Below are 27923 nucleotides of genomic sequence, written 5' to 3'. Positions count from 1 at the left end.
CGCGGAGCGGCGGCGGCAGCGGGAGCAGCGGGGGGGTCAAAGAGCACCGAGCCCCGAGCCCCGAAATACCGAGGGAAGAGATGGTCCTGTGTTCAGGACTGACATAACATTTACAGGTAATAATGTCTCCTCTGCTGTTCTGAGTTTGTTTTTGGACAGAGACATGGCGCCGCAGTGAAAACAGCGATGTTGGGCTTACATAACTTACGAGTCTGTGACCCAGTTTCACTGGATACTGTTTTAGTTACACTTATTTATTAACAGCGCTTTGTACAGTGTATTATACACAATTTCAGGACTGTGAAAGACCTGTCTGGGTTTAGTTGAAGCTGCTGGTGTGGTTAAGCCTGTTTTTTAAAACTGCAGGATCTGTAGCAGGTAAGTTATCCTCTCCCCGCCTGTCTCAGCTCAGGACTGACCTAATTTCCTCACCGTGATGCTGTGTGTGGGCTTAGGGAGACCTGTGGCTCCATATTTCACATTATTTCACTGTATTTACAATTTCATAAACGTCGTATGATGCTGATATTGCTTACTGAGTAGTTTATAGGTAATATAAATTAAATACATAGATTTATAAGTAGATAGATATCTGAAATTACAATTTTTAGTAGTATAAAAGTAATTAACTATAGTCAGACAACTGTAAATTGGGATTTTACTAGCAAAGAAAATACAGCTCTGGAAAAAAGTTTCTCTCATTTTGCTATTTATAGGTATATGTTTGAGTAAAATGGAAATTGTTGTTTTATTCTATAAACTAAGGACAACATTTCTTCCAAATGCCAAATAGAAATATTGTCATTTAAAGCATTTATTTGCAGAAAATGAGAAATGTCTGAAATAATAAAAAAGAAGAATATAAAAAAACTTAAGAAAACAATATTTGGTGGAATAACCCTGTTTTTTAATCACAGTTTTTATGCATCTTGGCATGTATTCCTCCACCAGTCTTACACACTGCTTTTGCTTAACTTTATGCCACTCCTGGTGCAAAAATTCAAGCAGTTCGCTTGGTTTGATGGCTCGTGATCATCCATTTTCCTCTTGATTATATTCCAGCGTTTTTTTAATTTGGTAAGAAAAAAAAAAAAATTAAGTGGTCTCTTATTTTTTTCCAGAGCTATATATAATAAAAGAATCTGAAAATACATGTATGTTAATGGTAACATTTGTGGTAAAAGTGTTTTTGACAGAATTACATAAAGGTTATGTGCTCTTGGTAATGTGACTATAGACAGAATGGATTTATAGCTCAGAAGAAAGCAAAATCTCATTTTATTAGATTGCAGAGTTTCTGCATAAGGAAAAACCTATATAATAAAAAATAAGTATAGTACAGTATAGTACTATAATATAGTATAGTATAGTAAACTACAGAATCATATGAAATATAAAATAACAAAAAAATTAGGTGTATTTTCTATAGTTTAGTGTTGCAGCACAATTAGGTTAGGATATATATTTATACAATATGCTACAATGTCACAATAATAAATGTTTCAATAATAGTAATATGCTTTTTTATGCATTTCTGTCATTTTAGATGTTATTATTTATAGCATCTTTGCTGTCTTAACTAATACTTGAAAGGTACTTGAAAGGGAAAATTATTGTGAATAGATTATAGGCTAGCATCTCTTGAGGGGAGGTTATTAGGCTATTTTATCTGTTAAATCCCAGTATCCCAGTAAATCTGAGTGCCTGCCAATGTGGGCATCTCTGTTGTGTCAGTCCCCTCGAGTCAGACTTTAAATCTGGCAATAATTGAATGTCACTGAATAAGAATGGCGTCAGATGGCTCAGATGAACGGAATCCATGCCAGAAGATGACAGTTACGACGGAAAACTCAAAAAATGGCAAAGGAAATTGGTGGGTCTGATTGTGCGCAATGGCTTTTATGTCAGTGGTTAGTGATTGGTAAAAAATGCACTTGTGTTTTCTTGTTGGGTATGCTGTCCTGCACATTTCTAAAATAATTACAGCAATGATGACTAACCCAGTATTACCTTTCATTCAGCATGATGAATGAATGGATGGATGGATAGATATATAGAGTAAAGACGTAATCATATATATTAATAACTGTAGTTTTTACCAGTAACAATGGAATTTTGTTTCTGGCTGATTTTTTTTTGTCCTGATTCTCTGTTATAGAAAGGTGACACACTAAAAATGGCCCCTAATTCCATCCACTGGTTCCGGAGGGGCCTGCGTCTTCATGACAACCCTGCGCTACAGGAGGCAGTGCGGGGGGCAGGCACCGTCCGCTGTGTGTACTTTTTGGACCCCTGGTTCGCCGGGTCCTCCAACCTTGGGGTCAACAGGTGGAGGTAAATGCATCTTGTACTTTTCATTAGATTCCAACAGTGAAGTCCCAGGTTAGCAGTGAGTGTCAGACAAGGTGTTATAAAAGTCACACAGTTTTCCTGCTCTGTGAATAAAACACAATGTTCTTTATCAAAGCGCTTTCCTCTAAAATTAGCTGAGTTATATTTACACTCAGTCTCTCTCTCTCTCTCTCTCTGTCTCATCTCATGTCTCTATAAACCCATTCAGAGCTTTTAGCAGCACAGCAGGGCTGAATCAGACAGATTCAGGGACATTACAGAGAGAGGAGATGCTGTAGGAGAGTGAGTGGGGCTTTTAATAAGAGCTAATATTAGGGATCCTGTTACGGTTAATAGGGATAACCAAACTAGTCACCAGGTATGCACTAAATCACTACTTAAATTTTTGGCTGAAAAGGTTAAATATGTTAAATATTTAAATTGTTAATTTGTTATTGATGTCATTTGAAACAAAAAACAAAAATATATGTATTTTTGTGCAGTGGTGAAAAATTGGAAACATTCTTAAAAAATGTGTTCAGTAATTAATTTTAAGTTTAATTTAATGCCATGTCTATTAGACAATGGTCCTGTGCTCAAAGAAGCATGACATAGCCTGGGATACGTCATGCATACCTACAGGAATAAAGCTGACATAGGCTAGACGTCTCCTGTTGTTAATGTCCGTTATTCTAATTTATGTGTTTGAATATGTGAATATTGTGAAGTGAAGAACCGTTACATGAAACCAAAAATAGGGGTGACTTTTTATTATGAATGACATTTACTCAACTTGTACTGCCTTTTTGATGTATATTATTGCACCTTATTCTAAAGCTGCTCATAATTATTATGATCTCTCCTTCCTTCTGTGAATTTAACATTCAAATTATATAATTTAATGACCCACCTGCTCCATAAAAACATATAAAAACATATGTACAGAAATAATCGTTCATATCCCTGCCGCTATCATACAAACAAGTTCAGCATTTTGTCATTTTAAAGTGTTGAATCTGGATTTTTATTCTAATTTGTAAAAAAATAGGCTTTTAGAAGTCAGATTGAATATTACATAGACCTAACTGTAATGCACAATATGACTTTATCTGCATATTGTGGCTATTGATAGTGCTTAACAACACTGAATAACAGCACATTCCCAACTAACAATTTTTGGTTAGAGTTACAGTTGCTGTTTAATTTGTCAGGTTTTTTTGGATGTCCTTAGAAGGTTTTTTTTTTTTTAATGTCTTTAAATGTTCTGGAAATGTTGGTGCAAAGTCATTTGTGTCAATCTTTAGTTCTGGAAATGTTACTTTTAATATTTCCATAAAGTTAGTATTCACCTGGCTGGGAACGTTATGTGACAAACATACAAATAACTCTGTGGTGCAAAGCATTTTTATGTCACACATTTTCAAAACATTCCTGAAATGTTGTTACTGTAATTTAACAGGCTAGCGTTCCTGGAACCTTTCAAAAACGTTGCTAAATGTTTTTAGAATGTTCTCTGTTAGCTGAATTTCATCCCAAAACACCTAATTAAACCTGTTAAGTGGTTTTAAATACAATTAAGCAAATTTAAATAAAACATGACATAGTGTTTAAATAGCAGTATTGTGTGAATTTCTTCATGATATCATGATATAATATTGTAGCACATTTCCCACAGCAACAAAAGCCATGTTCACATGCCGTGATCTCATTTTATTCTACACCAGAATAAACTGAATCTGTACACTTAATGTGAGTTAATGCTGTGCACATGCTGTGCACTATTTTTACTACAGTGCTTCCAGCAAAGCAGGTTCTATTTAAGCTAAAGGAAGTATAACCCCACATGATCTACTGCACTTATCCACTCCTTAAAGAAATCCACCCAATCAAGGAATCAGTCTATTGGCAGTAACATGGCACGGCTGCTTCTTGAGGAATGTAGGCCAAGTAGCAGCGCAGCAGATGCTGTGGAGGAAAAGCTAAGAATCAGTCTGTCACACACCGTGCCATTCATCCGTGCCCATCTTCTTCTGAATGAGCTATTTTAGTTCAGCTCAGAAAAGTCAGTCCTCCAGATTTAGGACTGATACACCTGTAACAGGGTCTGTCCTGTCAGCTGCAGGTGTGCAGATGGCTATTCCAGTCTTAGTTAATGCACACCTGTTGCACGAGGGTTCAGAAGACTTGAACCTGGGCCAGGTTTACCAAAAGTAGTGTTAAAGAAGTATTAAGATTATTGTCTTAATTAGGGGAGAGAGTTATATTTGGAACTAAAAGTTCTACACTAAAAAATCACCACCTGGATTGGTGTTGCTGCAGTTGGTCAGGTCTAGGTTCAGCAACAGTATGTGCTGAAAGAATGAGGTCAGCTGACTCTGCCTGAATATACTGAATATAGACCAGCTTATTCCATCAATGGATTTTTTTTCTTCCCTGATTCATGGGGCTGGAATTGTGAAAGAGTTCAGGGTTCAGGGAGAATGAGATCATCATTTGAGAGAGTTCACCACAGAGTCCAGACCTTAACCTCACTGAGAATCTTTGGGATGTGCTGGATGGAGAAGTGCTGCTTTAAGCAGTGGTCAGACTCTACCATCATCAATGCTGCTGCAAGATCTTGGTGAAAAATTAATGAAACACTGGATTGAAATAAATCGTGTGACATTGCAGAAGATTATTGAAACAATGCCACAGTGAATGTGTGCAGCAATCAAAGCTAAAGGCGATCCACCTAAATATTAGAGTGTGTGATCCTTTTTTTTTGGCTAGTCAGTGTGTTTGCTCTTTCATTATTATATATTGATTTGTACTGACTCTTTCAACACATAAAGAACACTGACCCAAATGTACATTCAATTATAGAGAGTGTCTAAAAAATAAAATAAAATCATTAATGAAAAAATGCATGAAAGGGTATTTTTAAATTTTTTAACAAAAAAAGAGTAATTTTTTTTAGGATCTGCCACTGCTGGGGCATTTTGTACTTTTGTATTACTCAGCATTGTCAGGGTGTGTTTATATATACCACAGGCGGAGCTTTTATAAGGTTCATATCAGTATCTGAATTATATTGTATTGACTGAAATTAAGAAATATATTGTGATATAAATTTTGCACATATCGTCCAATTTTAAGACAATATTAATATTTATAAGCCATTTTATATTGTGATCATTATATATACACTTATATAAAATGTGTATAAAACTGTATATACCCCTGCTGTGTTTTTGGTTCTGTATGTAAATGTAAAACTGGATGGGGTGTTTTTGTTTCAGAGGAGACTTTTAAGTATATAAAAATAGTTGCACTGCCGTGTTTTAGGTGACACTATTTTTAACCAAATTCTACATACCAGCTTGTTTGTATTAATATAATCTCTTGGCATTTGTGGAATGTGGTTTATACTCTACCAACAGTTCTGTTTGGGATGTTTTTGTATTAACCCATATAAGCTTTGAATTCCTGATCTGTCGCAGGGAAGATTTATTAGCAGAAATATTGGTAATGTTCATTTTTTCTGTAAACTATGAGTACAATATTGAGGCCAGTAGAAAATGATTTGATAAGTCGATAACTTAATTATCTACTTATAATACTGCTGGCAATTATGTTAGAATTATGTTAGAATTTTAATTATGTTAAACATATAGAATTGTTTTAGTTTTTATATTGTAACTGTACTTAAAAATAATATAAAATTAACTGCAGTAAAGCATGCTGTCTGTATATTGCCTCTACAGTATCCAGAGCAAATTATTATTATTATTATTATTATTATTATTATTATTATTATTATTATTAGTTTGAATAGTGAAGCTGTCTATGTGATCAACAGAAAAAAAGTGTTAAAAAAAGAAAATTAGGTACATTAAAGTTCACAATTTCTTTATTGTTGTGAAAGTTTAAAAAGTTTTGTTATGTCATGTGACCCAGAGCGGGTTATTGTGGAAATTGGCGTTTTTGTGTTGTGCAGAGAGATGTATGGAGTGTTATTAAAGCTGAAAGCAGGTCACTAGGCTAATTTTATGCCGTTCAGTGGCTGCACGCCTGCGCACTGATATGTAGGCCAGGACAGTTGCATAAGGGATGATGTATGACTGCGCAAAGGGCTGGGAGAAATGGGTTTTTAAGCAGCTCTTTCGGAGGTCACAGTCTATAGGTCAGTGGGAAAGATGTTGTTAAGGACAATGCGCATGACCTTATGTAAAGCTGAAAGTGATTTTTAGGTTTGAAAGGAAGAGCTGCTCTTTCAGGACTGTGATGGACTAGATGTACTGGCTGGAAGAGTTAGATGAGCACAAACCCTGTATCTGGTTATCAGTTTGTTATATAAACGTAACACTGCCCATAAAAGTAACCCATATACCAACTGCTGGTGGTAACCCATATATAACGTGATTATTTTTTTAACAATAAAGAGTGAGAAAGGACAGCTGTTTATTCTGTTTTACCTGCAGACTCAAGGCAGATCATTACTAGGCACACCAGTAAAAGCACACAATGGGTCAGTTAAAGTATATGAAGTAGAACTGGGCAGTATATTGTGTGTGTATATTGGTATATTTGAAACTATTTTGTAAAACATACAAAAAAAGACCATTTCATAAAATATCGCACCTGTTAGGAGTTTTCAGATGGATAATTCTGTATATAGATTTATAAAATTCAGTGTTCGGAGGGATGACACTCAGCAGCAGTTAAAGGATAAGCAAGATAACTTTGTTTCACCATCTACATAGATACAGGGTTAGATATTGAACATTTAAATACACATCAGATTTCGTATTGGTATAAAAAATGAATCCTGATACTTCAACATTAAATGTAACTTTTGTTTCAAGTTGAAATTTCAAGTTTTATTGTGGTGAGGCTTTTGTAATTAACAACAGGAGGGAATATACATATAGATATATGGAAGAGAACTAATCTAATTTTCTATTTTTTTTGTCATATAAAGTCTTACTGAAAACATTTTATGCACAAAAGTTATTTTAAAAAGAGCAAAATGTTTTTACAATATTCTCACAGTAGAGATTACACTGTACTTGAAACAGAGAGCAAAACAAGTATACTTCCTCTGGTGTTTGCAGAGATGGATGCTGAATTGTCAGAATGATTGCACTGGAAGGAAGTAAACAGGTTGACCTGGTTAGGTAGACGTTGTTATTGCTTGTAATTCCTGCTATTAGAGGCTTAAATTGGCACTAACTGCTGTAAATTGATCAGAAGTGGAAGAATGTTGTGCAGTTCTATTCAGAATTCTCTTCTGATAAAACTTTGTATTACTGGTTTGATTTTATTTTAATGTGAACTTTTAAATTAATCTTTTAATATATTAGTTTGATTCAACTGTGTTAATAGTCTGCTGGATATACAGTCTGAAAGCTGCTACTAAACTGAATCGAAATGCTACAGTAAAGGTTTTGTATAGTCTACCTACCTTAACTGTCCAATGAAAAACATGCATATCTAAAATAGTGGCTTTACAGGAGAAATAAATAATGGTCTTAACTTAAAAAACAAGAGCTTTTCCCAAATAACATTAGAGAAGTTATATTGGTGTCTTCAGCTGTACAGACCAGCAAAAGCTAGTAACATTTGAAATTAGACAACAGTGGAGATACATGTTTTTCACGCTTTGTAACTTTGTACTCTTTGTGTCTCCAAATATGCAACTTTACATGAGAAGACAAAATGTTTTTATTTTTCAATGAAAGTCAATGTAAATACGTTTTATACCCAGTCATTTTTGTGCATTTCTATTGGTCCAGTTATATTTATATATTATATTTAGACAAAATGTAAAGAACAATTGGCACATTAATTGTATCAGTTATGTCAAAAAGTGGATAAATGGCAAAGATAGAGATACAAGGTTAGGTCAGGCAAAGTAGAAAAACTATTCTTAACTTTCAATGGAAGTCAATATAAAATATATATTTTGGAGCATTTCTATTGGTCCAATCGTTATACATTTTGTACAGCATGTAAATTATCAATAAATGAATTATGAATTATGTCAAAACATGAAAAAAACTGCAAAAACAGACATGAGTTACAAGCTTTGTGCATGAAGTTGATGATATATTCTAAAGACTGTCAATTTTATGGCTTTGGGTGGGGAATGTGTAGATTTTAAATAAAGAAGAAAGAACTACATTATAGCATTATTCTATACCAGCCATTTGTTTGTAATTCTGATATAAAGCTCTGGGAAAAAAAAAAACCACTTAAAAATTCTGAGTTTCTTTGGTTTTACCAAATTGAAAACCTCTGGAATATAATCAAGAGGAAGATGGATGATCACAATCCATCAAACCAAGCTGAACTGCTTGAATTTTTGCACCAGGAGTAAAGGCATAAAGTCATCCAAAAGCAGTGTGTAAGACTGGTGGAGGAGAACATGCCAAGATACATGAAAACTGCAAATAAATGCTCTAAATGACAGTGTTTTCATTTGGAATTTGAAAGAAATAGTGTGTGTAGTTCGTAGAATAAAACAAAAATGTTCATTTTACTCAAACATAAACCTATTAAAAGCAAAATCAGAGAAACTGATTCAGAAACTGAAGTGGTCTCTTTATAGGAGCTGTAAAAGGGAATGGATGCTTGTTGCTGTTAGTAATTCTGCACTCTGTGTTTTTGTGAATGGAGCTCAGTCTGTGTGTGTGTGTGTGTGTGTGTTTGTGTGTATGTGTGTGTGTGCACGTGTATTAGAGATGAGACGGTGGCTGAGTGTGGAAGTATGCCGGGCGGCCGGGCGCCTGCTGCTGGTGTATTTGGAGCATGGGCAGCTTTGCTGTCTGGTCTGTAATCAGGGCTTTGCTAGCAGACCGTCTGACTTTGGGCTCAGTCTGAACACTTGAGCCAGAATATAGACACAGGTGGAAGGTTAACCGGGCCAGAGAGACGCGGACTGACCTCGAACAAGTGAATTAGAACACTAATGACTCCGGCCCGTGATCTGCACGTGCAGCAGTTATATAGCAGAGGCTTATAGAGGGTTTTTGACTGGGCATTAAGTAAGTCTACTTACATGACATTACACTGCAGTACAGAAGTAGCTGGACAGCTTGTTTGTTTGAACATCTGTTTTAAAATAAACAGTGGAAATAAGCTTAAGATTGTGAAAAATGTCTTTTAAAAATTAATTTTAAGATTTTTGGGTCAGTCAGATTTGCAGTTTTTGCTATTTACTTTGTATGCTCTTTTAATGAGAAATGGATCAATACAAATGGTTCAATTTGACTTTTTCTGTAGTCAGGCCTGAAATGATAACATGAAAACTTTTGGACAACATAATGACAAGATCCAAAAATATTATTATAATTTAAGACCATGTTAAGGTACTGATATAATGTTAATATAATAGCATAATAAAGCATTTACCTTCTTTTAAAGAGTAGTTTATTCTTATTAATTAAGATGATTGAGACATTTAATTTTTAGAATAAATATATCATAAATATATCCAAACTCCTGTTTTTAAACAAAGTCAACATTATGGCTATTTATGTTAAAGGGGTACCCCTGCTAAGAAAACCATAATGGGCAATATTGAGGTCAGAAACGTCATGTCCATAAAAAAATATAATATATATATATATATATATATATCCAGCAGATTGTTTTGGAAATGAACAGTAAAGAAAATGTGTTAATAGAGTAAAAATGATGAAATTTCTCTTAAAGATCATTGCATTCATATTAGGTCAGCCATGTACGCATCACATAGGTATCATTCATTGTTCGCGCTGTGTGTGTGGCTTTGTGTAATCATTTCTTGACAAAAGGTTTAATAGAAATGCTCCAAATTTACTTCCTGTTGCAGTAGATGACTGATGACTGTGTGAAATATGTGACCCATATCTTGAAATCTTCCCTCAAGACTTCCTGTTTGTTTTGAGGGTTTTGTGTGCAGGCGTGTCTTCAGTCAGTGAAATGTTTTTCTTATGAGTAGAAATGTACCAAAATATTTTTATCTTCCCAAAAGCAAAGAAAATAAAACCTTTGTACATATATTTATTGAACACTAATATTTTAAAATTGCAGCAGATACACCAGCAAAGCACAATATGTTTACTCAGGTAGTGCTACTCTAGTCATACATTTTCCTGAGCAGAGCATGTTCAGTGATGAAATTACCTCAGCAGTGCCATTCTAATCATAAATCTTCCTCCTGTAGACCTATTCTAATCATAAGTTAGAATAAGTTAGTCTTGAGCAATTCAGTTTTAGTCATGCATTTACCTCAATGGTTTTATTCTAATCACACATTTACCTCAGTAGTGCTACTCAAGTCACATGTGAGTGAAAGTTATACAGAGAAAACAAACAAACGCTATGCTACGTTACTATCCGAGCTCTGTTCAGCTTGTATCTTTCAGCAGGAAAACATTATTTTGCTTTTTTATGTCAATAATCAGTATTTTAGACTGTCACAGTCATAAGTTCTATTATTATGATGCGTGTATTGGTAATTAGGTAATATATTATTAATCAGTTTGCAGCTATAAATGTTTGTGATTAAAAAAAGCATTTTTGATTTTAACTGCCCAGACTTAAGATGTAAGTCTTAAATAATTTTGCTGCTCCTCCAAATTATATCTGACAATGTGTGATTTAACTTTATAATCCAACCTGCATGTTTTTTCAGATGTTCTTTTTAAACAAGAAGAAACTAGAAACACTTATAGAAAGTCTTATCTTACAGGTCTTATGACCTTTAACCCGCAGCCAGATGTCTTCTTTTCCCAGGTTAAATGATGAGATTAAGATCTAATTGTAGCTTATTCACACTCTCAGGGTTTAGCTGACAGGTGGAGGTCCAGCACACCTTCTGAATGTTCAAATCCGGTTGGTTGGTCAGCTGCTGAGTCAAGCTGTGTGCAGGCAGGTGTTTGAAGCAGAAATATCTGTAAAGTCTTTTACCTGCAGATCAACAGACTTAAGAAAGCTGTGAATGGAAACTTGCAGCAGCTGTGGGTTCAGAATTCCAGTCTGTCAGAAAATGAGGGCTGTTTATAGACAGCCAGAGGGTTTAATCCTAAAACAGGACAGGACTGCACGTGCAGACACTGAGGCCTGAATTTCCCTCTTTCACCAGAGCTGCTTATGGGATGAACCTGCATTAACACTGTGGGACACTAGAGTGCAGTAGTGAATAAGTGTTCAGTAGTAAAGACAATACGGCTTTTAAACTAGGAGGAAGATTGATGTTTTAAGCATTTGATTTTTGTATTTTCAAAATATATCAGTAATAAAATGTTTCTTTGCTTTGTTTTAGATTAATACCATTCACACTGGGGCTCCTAAATATTGTTGCAGCATAATTAGTGCAGTGAAATCATTTTGGTGAAAGTGGTGTAAATTCTTGTTTTGTCAGTGCAAATCGCAGAACAAAATATCGAAATATATATATTTTTTACAATATTCAACAGTCCTAAGCCATACTTAAATAAATCATTGTCAATATATAAGGATATATAAGGATAATATGGCACAATTTCACTGTAGGTTAGACAGTTTTGTTCAAGCTTGGTTTTCATTTGTAGGTCACATTCTTTTAGCTCATTTATTTAGCTCATTGTTTCAGATCATATAATTTTTATATATCACTTTTTAAACCATATTTCAGTAGTTCTGTAAAGTATTTCAATAATGTGTTCAGTTGTAGCCACAGCTTAGATCACTGTCTTTGTTTTGTTTTTGCAGATTTCTCCTTCAGTGCCTAGATGATCTCGACTCCAATCTTCGGAAACTTAATTCCCGCCTTTTTGTCATCCGAGGTCAGCCAGCCAATGTTTTCCCACGTCTCTTTAAGGTAAAATTATTTTATTATTTCTTTATTCTAATTTCTTATCATTTATACGAAAGAAAAAATAAGATTTATTTTATATAATAACTTCCCTATTGATTTCTTCTTTCAGGAGTGGGAAATATCCAGGTTGACTTTCGAATATGACTCTGAACCATTTGGGAAGGAGCGGGATGCTGCCATTAAAAAGCTTGCGATGGAGGCAGGGGTGGAAGTCATCGTCAAGATCTCTCATACACTGTACAATCTGGACAAGTAGGAGCTTTTTCCTATTTTTATTTGCTCATATTTAACTTCTATATTTTGCCTTTATTAAACGTTTTACATTGTATATGCATTATTCCTGTTTGCTGCTGATTTTTCTAGAATAACCTCAAAAGTGGCCTTAAGAGTTTTCCATGTTTGGAGTGCTTTGCATACACTGTTAATCCTCTTAGAAGATGTTTACTAGACATTTGCTAGACATGTTTCCTGTGTCTGAAACGCAAGAATTCAATGCTGACTTGATTCCTTGCTGCCCACACTATTTCCCTTAGAATGCAGTGTAGAAAACATATATGTTCTAGTGTTCTGATGTTGCCAAGTTATGGACATCTCACTCCTAGATAGAAGCGTTTGGCTGTGATGTCTGTAGCTATTTGCTTTATTATTTCACCCACTAAAGTAGAAGATTAGATTCATAAACTTTAAAATTAGACATGAACGGAGGCATTTCTTATGTTTTAAAAGCAGCCATTAGTCCATATAGTCCAGAATTACTGGAAAATCTTAGACAGACCATCTTTTTTATTATGAATGTCTCTGCTTGTTCAGCTCACTAATTATTCCTCTGCGTTCTCCACTAGAATAATAGAGTTAAATGGTGGTCAGCCTCCACTCACCTACAAGCGTTTCCAGACACTAATCAGCCGCATGGACCCACCAGAGATGCCAGTGGAGACCTTGTCCAGTGCTCTGATGGGTTGTTGTGTCACACCTATCTCTGAAGACCATGGGGACAAATATGGCGTGCCTTCATTAGAAGAGCTGGGTGAGATGCAGATGCTGTAATTCTGTATAAATTTAACTTCTGTTTGAACTGAAAGTCTTCCCTAGAATAAGAATGGCCAAATTAGTATTCAGGTCCTTTGTTGTGGAAAATAATTGATTCATAACATTCCTATATACAGCTCTGGAAAAAAATTAAGAGACCACTTAAGTTTCTGAATCAGTTTCTCTGATTTTGCTATTTATAGGTATATGTTTGAATAAAATGAACATTGTGGTTTTATTCTATAAACTACAGATAACATTTCTCCTAATTTCCAAATACAAATATTGTCATTTAAAGCTTTTATTTGCAGAAAATAAAAGAAAACAAGTTCATATTCATAAGAGGTCAGAAATCAATATTTGGTGGAATAACCCTGGTTTTTAATCACAGTTCATGCATAGTTCATGCATCTTGGCATGTTCTCCTCCACCAGTCTTACACACTGCTTTTGGATAACTTTATGCTGCTTTACTCCTGGTGCAAAAATTCAAGCAGTTCAGTTTGGTTTGATGGTTTGTGATCATCCATCTTCCTCTTGATTATATTCCAGAGGTTTTCAATTTGGTAAGATCAAAGAAACTCATCTTTTTTTTAAGTGGCCTCTTATTTTTTCCAGAGCTGTATTTTCTCAGAATAGTAATGAAGACTACTTTTATAAGAATCTAACTTATTTTTTAGTTCTTTGTATTCAAAGAACAGCTTAAATTAGCAGAAACATTTATTAAAAGGTTTATTAAAACAGCATATTATAAGAACAGCATTCACAGTGGACATTTTTATTTTATTTGTTAAAAAAACACTACACTGAGGTCTAAAATAAATGCTAATTTATGTAAATTTGTTTGTAGGGTTTGACACAGAAGGCCTGCCCTCTGCTGTGTGGCCGGGTGGGGAAACTGAAGCGCTAACGAGGATTGAGAGGCATTTAGAGCGGAAGGTACGGCATGTGTAGAGGAACGGTAAAGATATTAAACACTTTACCAGGTTGATTGTTGGCACTCTCGCCAAGCTCTTGGCATAAGCACCAGACCACCAGCTGGAATTTAGGAAAAAGAACATGCCACACTTAAAGTTAGAGTAAATCCTCACTGCATCTGTTGTAAGTCTACTGCATGTACAGCCTGGCAGTGTTCTCGCATTACAGGGAAATGCAGATGGTTTTTAATTCTAGTCACTTTATTAAGTATCTGATCTGTTTCTCCCTCTCTTCACTTTGGTCTGGCAGGCTTGGGTGGCAAACTTTGAGAGGCCGAGGATGAATGCCAACTCCCTGCTGGCCAGCCCCACCGGCCTGAGCCCCTACCTTCGCTTCGGCTGCCTCTCCTGTCGCCTCTTCTACTTCAAACTTACTGACCTCTACAGAAAGGTGCTTAAACTGAGCTGCTCCTCAGAAAACATAACACTTACAGACATGTTATATATTACACTATATTACACAGATCTTTGAGTAATGCCACAGAAGAGCTAGAATATTCATGGTGTTGCAAACATAGTTCTTAAAATTGAAACATAGTGTTAATTTAACCCTAAAACTGTAGATTTAACACTGGTAATTTTACTGTGAACTAATTAAATGCAAGCTCATATAATGTTTTAATACTTAATTTAAAAACAGAATTAAAAGTAGCTTAATGAATGTTGCACATTGGTGGAGAAGGTTCCAAAACGGAAAATGCACACTCCACACTGGTCCCTCTTTATGGTTCTTGTCACTAGTAGCCACTTTTTGGTTTAATTTCAAGCGTTGCGATAGAGACTAATTTACTCTTTATACAATGCATTACAGAAGTTATTTCTAGAGGAAATAAAGGAATTGATGACTTTCTCTAAATCACAAAACAAAAAAAAGCTTGAGCTTATAGCAGTGTATCTAAGCTTAACACAAGAATATACAACCACAGACCTCAGCTCTCATTCGTGTTTATTTTCAGAGTTGCTTCAACTGCAGAGAGGGCTTGTTAATAAACTGATTAGTTCATAATTATTTGAAAAAGGAGAATACGAACTGTGCAGGGAATTGTGCCTCTGTGGCATCTTTCAAAGAAACATTTGAAGTACTCTTGTGTAGTAGTTTTGTGTATTTTGCGTAGACTAGATATTATATCGTACCTAGGCCTGGACAATAATTCGATATCGGTATTTATCGCGATAAGAAATGTTTCAATAACGGTGATATCAGTTTTGTGGTATATCGATATGTATTAGAATCACAGACAGGCGTTTTTTACTGGCGTCAGCTCGCCGCAGAGCTCAACACATTCAGCCTCCGTAGCTGGGCTACGTCAGTGTGTGATGACGTAACCACACAGGCACGTAGCCAAATAGGCTAGGCTAGGCAAGGCTAGGTTAAAATGGCTAGGCTCGGGTCCGCTTCGCTACGCAGCAAAAATGTCTCGCGCTGGAGCCAAACGGAGCCGGGACGAGCGGATCCAAGGCTAAGGTAGACTCGGTTCGGTCGCCCCCGGATCCTCGAGGCCGGCCGCGGATCCTCGAGGCCGGCCACAGGTCCGCTCCCTTGCCGCTTTGCTGCAAATTGTGCCGGAGAGTGCAGCCGACCAGCAGCGGTAATGTTAATACATCTAAACTGTTCCACCACTTCAAGCAACTCCACTACATACAATATTTTTCTTATACTGACTGAAGCACTTTTATAGCTTATGTTGTAACTAAGTTATTCATAGTTGATAAAGCCTGTAGGTTTGTTTATTTGACGGGAAAATCTTGTTGCTTTTACGTATATAAAGGCTTATTGTATTCTATATCCTAGTTGAAACACTTTTGTTTTAATCTGTTAAATTTTTTCACAAAGAATAAGAAGCTCTGCCTCTGTTGTAATTTAAAGTTATTTTTATTTGTAATAGTTATATAGGCTTATGTTTGACAGGGATGTCATGTTATTATTTTGCTATATGCAAATAATATTGAGCATTGATTTATTTTGACTACTTTTATTTCTAAAGTATTAAAGTTTTTGTGAAAGGAGGTTTCAAAGGCTTTAATTAAATTTTCAGACAGTAGTAGGTACAGATTTCCAATAGATAGATAGATAGGTAGATAGATAGGTAGATAGATAGATAGATGTGCATATAATGAGGGTATCTGATGCCAACCATACAAAAAGTGCAAATACACAGTTATATAATCATTTAAATTCGCAGTGCTGCAGGGATTGCAGGGCTTCTTAGCAGTTTTCTGAGGCCTTCAAAGTATTTATATAGATATCGAAATTATATCGTATCGACCGAAATTTAAGGAATATATCGTGATATAAATTTTGGCCATATCGTGCAGCACTAATCGTACCCAATAATATCGGCAACATTTTTTTTAATATTGTAAGCGATATTATACCCTGAAATATGGTGCCATATCACCCAGCCCTAATTATCACATCAGGGTACTACTTTTTTTTTTTTTTTTTACTGTTTTTAGCAAAATAAGAATTCACGCATATCTGTCATTTATTATTAGTATCATTTATGCTACTTTAATCCTGGATATATGGAGATATTTAGAGTGCATTATTATATTGTGGATCATTGACTTCTGTCACAAGTCTGATAAAATTCTTAAATTTTTTAATATCTCTGTTAGGGGTGTGCCATATCATATTGTATGCAATACTCAAATTACATTTTTATTTTGTTGCAGTAGTGTACCCTTGAGATTTTTTTTTTGTCATATCGCCTAGAGTATCGTTATTGCGAAAATACCGTAAAATATTTGAAAGATTATTGCATTTACAATGTATTTCTTTGGGTTTCAGGAGAATAACTTGTTTATTATGTTTATTCTCATACTACGCAGTAGGCAAGAGTAAAGCACAGTTATGGTCCATTTTCCTTTTATTTTCCATCCAGGTGAAAAAGACCAGCAAACCTCCCCTCTCCCTGTATGGCCAGCTGCTGTGGCGAGAATTTTTCTACACTGCCGCCACCACCAACCCGCGCTTCGACAAGATGGAGGGCAACCCCATCTGTGTGCGCATCCCCTGGGATAGAAACCCAGAGGCACTGGCCAAGTGGGCTGAGGCAAAGACTGGTTTCCCCTGGATTGATGCCATCATGACCCAGCTGAGGCAGGAGGGCTGGATCCACCACCTGGCGCGGCATGCTGTGGCCTGCTTCCTCACCCGAGGAGACCTGTGGATCAGCTGGGAGGAGGGCATGAAGGTGCTTTGCATATACATTGGATTATTTACATATAAGTTTACATATACGTCTAACCCTGTACCCTTTTTTTTCTAGCTAGTAAATATAAAGATTGATCTTTATATACAAACAACATTAGTAGATTTCATACTGATTTATTTAGCTGACTCTCCCTTTCTTTCCTTTATTCTTCTGTCATCTCATAGATACAGATAATTTTACTACTCTGTAGTTAAAGTTCAGATTTCGACCACCAAATCTGATACAAAGATACAGCAAGCAAAAGCTCATACATGAAGCATTTATCTAGCTAATTTCTTGTATTTTCATGGAAAACACAATTGATTATGTTTGAACTGTGAAGCTCAAACCATCAAACTTGACAGTACAGAAGTTCTTATTAGGGATGCACTAACATAAAACTTTTGGTCATTTTTTTTCTCCCTAAAGTCAGAATACCAAACATGTTTTTGCTGCAGGTTTTTATTCACTTTTCCACTTAATTTCACAATTCAATAAATAAATAGCCTACAGATATTTTTGTCTTACTATTATAAAGAAAAGATAATTAAGGAACAACCATTTCTAATATATAAAAATATTCATTTAGCACTATTCATAATGGGGTGAAGTGTGGGCCTGCTGCCACTGCTGAAAAAAAATTATAATGTTAGAGAAAACACTGCAGTATCACTCAAAATAAATGAGTAATTAATCTGTATACATATTATAGATTTTATACATATTATTTTACATGTTATACAATACTTCTGGTTGCCATGTATTCAGTGCATCCATAGTTCTAATTCATATGAAGTTTTATGCCAGTAGCTTTTAATGCTCCAGTACACATATTTCCCATTCTGTGGTAATGGACCTGTTTTTATCTTGCATAGTGATGGGGTCTGTTGTGTCTACAAACTTGTGAAACGTGTGTAATTTTGACTGTCTAGACGTTTGTGTCTGTGCTGAAATGGTAGTGTAGTGTTGTCATGGTTTCTAGTTTCCGAAGCCCTGTGTTTAATGGACTAGTGAGTAATGGTAGCTGTGATTGACAGGTGTTTGAGGAGCTCTTATTGGATGCAGACTGGAGTGTGAATGCAGGCAGCTGGATGTGGCTCTCCTGTAGCTCCTTCTTTCAGCAGTTCTTCCACTGCTATTGTCCGGTGGGCTTCGGTCGGCGCACTGACCCTAACGGCGATTTCATTAGGTTGGTAACGTTACCGAATGCATACACTGCTGCGCACAGGACTTTGAGGAGATTAGCTGTAAGGTCACTTACTCACTAGGACTCACTAGCCTACCCTCATTCCCAATGACACAAAATACAGTATTTTACCTGTGTCTCCAGATGTACGGGTAAGTCAGGTTACACTGACATGCCAAAAGTCACCATGGGATAGCAGGAAGTAAATTGATCATGTTCAAGTGTTTAATTTATGCCTGTATATGTTGTGAGGTGTTATCTTGTGAGTTAGGCTGAACTCTGTACAGTGTATTTATTCATGGCAAGGTGATATAAAGGATCTATTGAGTAAGTTGTAGCGAGGCCTGGTACCGGTTGCCAGATGTGACATTCAGTTTCTATATGCCATAGAAGGCAGTGTCTGGCGTCTGGCTACAATTGTCCATACGAACATACAAGGGACACACAATGCACATACACACACACACACATCCCACAGGCAGGTGCAGCATTACTTAGCTTCCATGGGACACACAATACTAGTCCCGTGTCCCATGATATTTGGCATGTCAGTGTTATACATCATACAAAGAAACATTACACATTATACAACTATTATACAAGCTCTGGAAAAAAAATAAGAGAGCACTTATAAAATAATGAGTTTCTTTGATTTTACCAAATTGAAAACCTCTAGAATATAATCAAAATAAAGTTATCCAAAAGCAGTGTGTAAGACTGCAGGAGGAGAACATGCCAAGCTTGAAAACTGTGATTAAAAAGTTTTTTAAACAAATATTGATTTCTGAACTCTTAAAACTTTCATTTTCTGCAAATAAATGCTCTAATGAAAATATTGTATTTGTAATTTAGGAGAAATGTTGTCCGTAGTTTATAGAATAAAACAACAATGTTCATTTTACTCAAACATAAACCTATAAACAGCTAAATTAGAGAAACTGATTCAGAAACTGAAGTGGTCTTTTTATTTTTTTCCAGAGCTGTATATCTCTAGACTGACTCCTTTTCCGTCACTTTTAACCAGCCTAGCATCTTCAAACGTCTTCCACAGCCTCTAGTTGTCCCTTTTACCCACATTTTATTGCACATTAAATAGTTTTCAAGTAAAAAAAACACATTTTAACTATTGCTCTTAACTTTTTTGTCCTGTTTATTTTTTTATTATTGAACTGCATGTTACAATCAAACACTTTTTTCTGCGTCATACAATAATATAATGACTGCTTAATCAGCCTAATAGCCAAAAATCTACTGTTTGTGCTGTGTTTCTGTGTTGTCTGTTTGGGGATTGGGTGAAAAGTTCAGCTTTCCCTTTCCCCTTTGTAAATTGTGGTTGATTGCTTTTAAGACAAAAGCCATTCTTAGCCAGAGCACTTGGAAACCTGTTAGCTGTGATTCTGGTTGAAGCGCGAAGCTTTTTCTCTGGGCAATACAGTAGCCTGTTCTTTAGCTCGGTAGCATCTCGTTTCATCAAAAGGGATTTTAACCGCTTGGTAAGGAAATACGAAGCCTGGCCTGTATTTAATGCATAGAGAGCCACAAATGCATTTCCCAGAGGGCATGATGGGAGGCGGGGTCCAAAGCCAGGGATAACTACACTTCTATCTAGCTTTGGTCAACTCCTCCTTATCAGACTCTTTTTGAAATGTTTAGTGGTGCTCTTGGCGTTAAATGCAGCCCTGCCTGTGCAAGAGAGCAGCAATGCTGTACTGGTTTTTATTGTCTTTAAAGACCCTGATAACCACCATAGATCCCAGCGAGACAAGCAGAAAGATCCAGATGTGTTCACATGCCGAGAGGTTAAAAAGCTCCTCCTGTCTCTTTGCAACTCCACACTGACCTTCTACAACTGCTTAATGTGTTCAAATGCTTGTAGTAACCTTCCCAAAACACCCAATGCCCATGTTTTACCCCTTTATGGTTCTTTTAGGCTATGTTTACACAGCAGGTAAAAGTGGCCCAAATCCAATCTTTTCTGTCATATGTGACACAGATAGGTTATGATGAGGACAAGACAACCATATTTAGCATACTTGACCCATTGCTGCAGCCAGTATAAAAAACAAAAACATTATAAATTCTGATTTGGTCCAATAGTGACTCATAATAGTCTGAACAGCCAGATTCTTGTGAAAATAATGGTGTACAGAGAAAGAAAAATGGACAGGGGTTCAGTGAAAAGCTCTCATAAGTATTAAGAGTGATGTCTTCCATCAAACTGAATTAAAAAAAACTTTTTTTTAATAAAATAACTTAAATAGTTTAAAAGTGAAATCTATTATTCATTATTTATTCATATGAAATTTAAAGAAATGAAGCACATATGTTTACAGCATTAATTAGCCGATAACTCCTCTGATCCTGGAGAAACCAAAACATTAGGTCAGGCATTGCCCTTTTTCACATGTACATCAATTTAGGAGCGTGAACTGTTCAGAGGAATGTACCACAGAATTAGAATAATGATAACTGTGTAAAAAAATTGTATCTTATAGGTACTTCATTTTTAATTGATCAAAACTTCTGAAACTGAAATAGACTGAAAATAACATGCTTACCTTTGAAAATGGCTTCAAAAATAATCCACATGTAAAGTGATTTACAGGTTGAGGACTAAAAACATGTATAAAACACAGAATTCTCTTGTGGATTTTGGGTTCAGGTTAAGCTCAACACCTTCTTTAATAAGATATATAAGTGACTTAAATGTGCTCTACATAAAAGTCCAAGCAGAAATTAATGCGTGATAGTTGATAGTGTGAACAGCCTAAAAAAAACATTGTATTTGGGCCACTTTTACCTGCAGCGTGAACGCAGCCTCAGTGTTTCACGGCTTGTCCAGGCAGGATGTGAATGTTCCTGGCGAAAGGGTTGTGGTCCCTTTTGGCAAAATGAGGGGGCCGCCCAGCAGAAGGGGACAGTATACTGTGTTGCTCGTTTGACAGCTAGCAGGTTTCTCTGCCTTGGCTTGGGATCACTGTCGTCTCAAAAGCGATCGGTAGCAGTGCGAGGGGCAGGGAGTGAACCTGAACCTCTTACTCAGCCCTGAGTCTGGATTGGTTGCTTTGGGGCGGGGTTAATGGAGGGTGGGAGGTGTTTGGATGGCTGGATCTGGCGGTCCATGGGGCGGGGGGGGAGGGTTTTGGTCACTGCCTCTGCTTTCTAACGCGTGTTATAGTAGGAATCTCCGTAGTGTCTCAGCACAGGCAGGATCTGTTGGTTTAAAGCGTGTCCGCCTGTCTGCACGTGTTGTGGTGCCATCGACCCACCCTCTGTCTGGGCTCTGGTAAGGCGGAACGTGTAGGTAGGTGGCTTTTCACTGTCCCTGGGATCCTGAAGAAACAATCAAGACATTCAGACTCAAGCTCTGACTTCCAGTGGAGCTTTCCAGCAGTACCTTGTATTTTTGGCTACTTTTTTTCTGCTCCTAGTTTCTTTATGGTGCTGTTTTGACACTTGCTAAAGTACTGTAACATGGCAGGTAGCATCTGGAAGTGAGTTTCAGTGTGTGGACATTTTCAACTTTGCCTTAAGCATCAATGATTGTTGCCACATCTGTTAAAAAAGCATTGTGACTATATAAGCATTATGATTATAAATATTTGTATTTATTGTGTTTAAATTTAGTTCATTTCCTGTGGCAGTTCACACGAGTTCCTTTGTTACAATAAATGCCCTGCTATTTAATTTATTATATATATTTTTTTTCACCTGTTTAATATTTTCTCATATTTTCAATGTTTGCAATAAGAAAATGACCACCACTACGCCTAGCAGCTCTTGTATCTATGATGAGACTCTGCGGTTTAATCTCTCCTTGTCCTTCCAGACGCTATTTACCTGTTCTCAGAGGTTTTCCCGCCAAGTACATCTACGACCCGTGGAACGCCCCGGATACGGTGCAGGCTGCAGCAAAGTGCATCATCGGAGTCCACTACCCCAAACCCATGGTGAACCACGCGGAGGCCAGCCGCCTTAACATCGAGAGGATGAAGCAGATCTACCAGCAGCTTTCCCGCTACAGAGGGCTAGGTAGGGTGTTAGCAATACGTTGAAAGTAGAAGAATTTTAGTTATGTTTTAAACCTTTCAGAACCTGAACTGATCTGAGATTGCATGCAGTTGCAAGACTGTACAAGGTCTAAGGGCTTTACAAACCCAAAAAGCATTTGTTAAAATATATACTTTGAAAACATGGTGGCATGTCTAGTGCTGGGCTATATGGCCTAAAAAATGCCAAAAAATCAAATCAAAGTTACAAAAAATGTAACTACAGATGACAAATGAGGCTTACCTCTATTTTGGTTTCTTATTTGAGTTTCAAGTTTAACCAGAAACAAGCTTTTGGATGAGATGGCAGACCGTATTTGTACATCGTATATCGTGAATTATCATGTGATCTGTGTAGTGTTTAGGCGCTTTGGGTTGAGGTCAGAGTCGACTCATTGGTTGAATCTAAAACATGTTAAACATGTTCACGAGCCCATGCGTTGATATCACGCTCTGACCTTGTGTACACACAGCCACGGAGAAACTCAGAGATACACATTGGATGATACTTCAGACTGTGTGTTTCTCACTGAAAACTGAGAAATACACCTAAAATGACCTACCAAAAAAAAAAACAGCACAGTGCTTCTGTTTTCTGGTTAAACAGGACTTCTAGCCTCAGTGCCATCTACACATAATGGGAACGGGAGTGGCATAGCCTACTCTCCAGGAGAACAGCAGCCCGGGACCAACACACCAGGTAACGTACTAACATTTAATTACTGTGTAGCTCCTACTATAAAATATGAATAGCAACATAAATAACATAGGGCCCTATTGTACACCCTGCACAAGATGTGTCCCAATGCTCATTGCTATCTAGCACCCTGACAACTGTCTCTGACAGAGTTTTTATGTGCAGAAGCGCTGCACTGTTAAGATGCCAAAGCACCAAAGTCAGAGCACACCTGGCTCTTAAAGGGAATTGCAAGTGACGCACTGATTGGTTTATTTCATGTTACACCCAACGTACCCATGAGAAATTAAGAGATTTAGTACATGCTGTAATTTTCCCGTCAATACGACAGCAAAGACACACTGACACGAACTGAATCACTTGCAGTGCAGTTGACTTCTCGATTCCTATCGATTGCTAAACTAGTGTTTACACAGTGTTTCTTCCGCTTACTTGTTTAAATGTTTATTTAATCGCAGACAGTATAAATCAAAGATATGTCCTTGCATTTGTTTGCATGAGGCCTTTTGGGCAAATATATTTAAATAAATATATAGATTTAAAATATATTAGCTAACATTAACAAATCTTACACTCCAACAGCAACAACCGTGTCAAGCAGCACTGTTGCCAGCGGTAACAGGACTGGAAGTATTCTGCTGAACTTTGACAACGAGGAGAACCAGGGACCAAGTGGGATTCAGCAGCAACAGCAGCGGCTAGGTAAGACTTTGATATGTGTTTCACTGTGCTGTACTTCGGTAATCAGCTGTGATATAAAAATATTTTGACAAATTAATCAAAATGTTGTTGTTGAATTGTGTGAATACAGATAGCTTTTTCAGTTCTTAGCTGTTTTTCTATATTTTTTCTATCTCTATATTGTCCATGTTTATATCAGAATTATATTTTTATTAGATGAAATTAAGGAATTGTGATATAAATTCTGGCCATATTGTTAAAAGCAGGTGTTTTTTGGATCTATACGAGTGTGAAGGTGAATATTTGTTGTTTCAGTCCGTCTGCTTCATAAAGGAGGAAGCGTCACAGGTAAGAGGGACAGAGAATCGGAACGAGACGCTGAAGGAGAAGACGACACCCTCTCCACCGCTCACAAGCTACAGAGACAAATCGCAGAGATCACATCTGTCCACGCAGCCAGTGGGAACCAGTCTGCTATGGTAATTGGTTACCAAATCCACATATATGCTAATTTTATGGACACAGTGAATCATTATAAAAGTGACCTGTTCTTTCCTGTGTATTTTCCCCACAGAGGAGCTAGATGAGGGGCATATCAGCTGAAGTGAACGCAGCACTGAACCACTGAACACGGCACGTTGTGAACAGTATCTCATAAAAACAGCTTTCAGCGCTCTTTGTTAAACAAATTGAAGGCTCTTTTTGGTCTTTTTTGTTTTGTTTTTTTTGTTTTGTTTAATTTTTTTGTGTTTTTATTTTTATGATTGTGTATAGGGTGTTAGGATGCATTATCCTGGGCCGTCTTGCATTAATGATGCTTTATAGTTTGGTTAGTCAGAATCCATTCATGAGGCAAATAAATAAAAAAAAAATCCCATTCTGAAATTTCTGTTGGAATTTTTCGCTTAAAATATTTTATTTTAGCAGATTTCTTTTTTCTTTTCTTTGCTTGTACATAAATCTCACGTGGTTTTACAGAACAATGAAGCCCACTAAAGTAGCTTTTTTAGTGTTTTATATCGAACAGAATGCAAAAGAGATTTTTTTGGGAGAAAGCAGTGTTTTCAGGAGAATTTTATGTGAGCGGTTAGGGGACCTCTACTACCAGCACCTGCCTGATGGATGCATGTTCTAGCTATATAGAGTATACTACTGCATACAAAACTATTACTGTCCTATTTTTCTTCAGTAAAGCCTTTTTTACAGTTACATTTTCCTGGATTTCACACTCAGAATTCAATATTCTCAGTATTCTTGAAAAGTGGTATATTGCTAGTTTTTGTAAAGAAAAAAAAAAGATTTATAGTCAGATTTTCTACATTAAATATTTTTGTTAGTCCCTGTTGAATGTATCCGTGTTTTAACTGTGCGTAAACATGAACAGCAGTTAGAACATAGTGAAGTGGAAGTGGAATCCTGGACACTGTAGATTTGTAAATCTTTGATGTAAAATTTTAATGATGGATATGTGACTCGTTGGTCTAAGTAACACTCTACTCTCTAACCCTCTAACTGGCCATTTCTGTTTGTATATACAAAGAAAATACTATTAAAAGTAAAATAATGTAATATAAAGAGATGAATGCTGTTTGTTTCATAGTGCAGAGTGATTCTCACAGAGTCAGAAGGCACTCTTGCTGTAAAAGAGATCAAATTCATTTGGACTTTAGTGTATTTTTGTATTTTCTATGGTCTAACCAGGCCAGACCTCAGAGCCAGCAGATGCCTAACACCTAACAGGACCTGAAGCACTGAGTCACTGCTAATGCTGCCTTCAAGTCATGTTGGAATTATTGTATTTAACAATGAGAAACTAGACATAAAAAAGATGATTTAACAGAAATTGCAGTGTTTCTTTAATGCTTTACTCTTACCCACATATGAATAGATTAGATTAGAATTATATACTGATAATATTCTGATCTATAAAATTGCTCACATAATGTTCATACTTTGCTCTTTGTTAATTGTAAATATATATATATATATATATATATATATATATATATATATATATATATATATATATATATATATATATACTTGAAGTACTTTGGAAACAAAGATTTGACCAAAATCACTTAGCGTACGAACTTCTGTGGTGGACTTGAAGGCAGCATAAGACTGATAAGTGACCCTAGATAACTAAACTGAAGTTAATTGAGCCAAAATTGACTTGAAATTGTTTTAAATACTTGTGAACTTCAGGCTAATTCTTAAGATTGTGCAGGAAGACATTATTGTCATTATTATGTAATTATTTTGTGCAATAGAATTAGAATGCATTCTAATACATTTGCTTTTTGCTTTTTTTCCATAAACACATCACAACTGCATCATGTTACATAGATTTCAATCTGTGATACAAGAAATATAAACATCCTGTCTTAAACATGTTAAGTAATGCTGTATATAAACAAAAGTCATCTCAGTCAACAACAAACACATTCCAAAGAAAACATCGACCGTCTGTACCTTTTGTTGGTTATTTTTCCTTTCCCCACCCAAAACAAATCCCAGATCTGAAATTGGCCCAAACTTTTAACAGATCATGTGTATTGTTTTTTTTTTCGGAACTCTCAATAGGGAGAACATTTTCTCTCTTTATTTAATTATTTAGTTTTATTTTATTTTACATTACATCTGATCCATATTTGACCTATATGTTCTTTTATACTGTTTTCCTCTGTACTCTCAGCAGCTGGGAGACATTTTATTTTATTGTTATATCAGATTTATAATTGGCCCAAGCTTTAACAAGTTTTTCCAAATTGGGTGAATATTTTTATCTATATGTGTGTGTGTATATATATATGTGTGTGTGTATGTTTAGCTTTTTTCTTTTTTTCCCCGAAAAACTTTTTAATTATTTTTTTCAGCTTAAATGGAAGTGGTGTGAAGCTGGACAGGGTGTCATGATGTTAAATGGACTACACGGGTTAATGGCTCTCCTCAGGGACACAGATAACTGTAAAGAACGAGAAGTCCTTTTACTCTCCATTTCTTCATTTTACTCACATTCTAACCCGTCTCCCTTCTTTCCTGCTTTGCTTTTACCACTGTAACCAAGACAAGAAGCCCAGCATTGTGTTTCAGCCGTATCCAAAGGACTTTTTGTTTGGTTTTGCTTTGTTCCCCCTTTATTTTTTATTTTATTATTTTTTTTTTTTGCACAGACCAAAAAAAGTCACAGAAGAAATTTCAAATATATTTCAAGTATATATTTGTTTTGCTGTAAAAAATAATTTGAAGCATAGTATTAGTTGTGTAATTGACTGTGTTCCAAAAAATAAATAAATAAAAGCATTGTCTGCTTTTATTTTTATTTTATTTTTTGGAACACAGTCAATTATTATTATCCAATTGTATTTTCCATTCATTCTATCACCTTTTTTTTTTTTTACCGAAAACCATTTGCTGGTCAAATTAGCATCCTCCAGTGTTACCCAGGCGCTCCATCCACTAACACGTTTACAGTGTCACCACACCTGGTGCTCAACAAAGAGCTTTTTCTGTACAATTACAATTATAATGTAGATATAGACTATAAAACATTCTGCCTAGCTGTGCACAGATGACCGTTTAAGACGTAACTGACACAAAAACTGTGCTGAACTTGTGTTTGTGCTGTTCCTGGACCTGCTGTTGGCGTAGTCACATCTGTACAGCAACCGGCGTAGCAAACAGGCTTTTGACGAGGTGAAGAGTCGACTTGATTTCTGAATGTTTCGAGCGCTTTTGACTGTAAATTCTCTGTGCTGTTGTATTTTCCTGTATTTGTCTCGGTGGAATAAGTGATCCATCCCTCCCGTTTGGATTTTTGTTCTTTTTCTTTATTTTCTGTGAATACCTGTTTGAGTTCTGTCTACACTTTCTATCCTCTATCCTCCAGTCTGTTAACAGTTGTACTTGTGCAAAATCAGTTTGATGACAGAAGTAAATTGTTGAAACTGG

At 36.2% G+C, this 27923-nt stretch overlaps 1 protein-coding gene across 1 annotated transcript; it reads left to right on the top strand.

The window, feature by feature from the left end:
• Positions 1-48: 48 nt before the first annotated feature.
• On the top strand, positions 49-27923 carry cry3a (cryptochrome circadian regulator 3a). The gene is made up of 14 exons (XM_049485500.1): positions 49-116; positions 2159-2334; positions 12049-12157; positions 12264-12406; positions 12997-13181; positions 14033-14121; positions 14410-14550; positions 17045-17356; positions 18394-18545; positions 22372-22574; positions 23199-23291; positions 23871-23990; positions 24285-24448; positions 24544-27923. The coding sequence occupies exons 2-14, from the start codon at positions 2177-2179 to the stop codon at positions 24550-24552; spliced, it is 1878 nt and encodes a 625-aa protein (XP_049341457.1). The 5' UTR covers positions 49-116; positions 2159-2176; the 3' UTR covers positions 24553-27923.

Source organism: Astyanax mexicanus, chromosome 12, assembly GCF_023375975.1.
Source record: "Astyanax mexicanus isolate ESR-SI-001 chromosome 12, AstMex3_surface, whole genome shotgun sequence".
Taxonomy (NCBI): domain Eukaryota; kingdom Metazoa; phylum Chordata; class Actinopteri; order Characiformes; family Acestrorhamphidae; genus Astyanax; species Astyanax mexicanus.
Note: the sequence above shows the minus strand (reverse complement) of the source record. Positions and strands in the feature narration are given on the sequence as shown.

Excerpts from the sequence above, each read along its gene's own strand:
- cry3a (XM_049485500.1), top strand. The coding sequence starts at position 2,177 with ATGGCCCCTAATTCCATCCACTGGTTCCGGAGGGGCCTGCGTCTTCAT. Across the intron at positions 12,407-12,996 it reads ACACTGTACAATCTGGACAA|AATAATAGAGTTAAATGGTG; the intron begins GTAGGAGCTTTT and ends GTTCTCCACTAG. Across the intron at positions 23,292-23,870 it reads GCCCGGGACCAACACACCAG|CAACAACCGTGTCAAGCAGC; the intron begins GTAACGTACTAA and ends ACACTCCAACAG.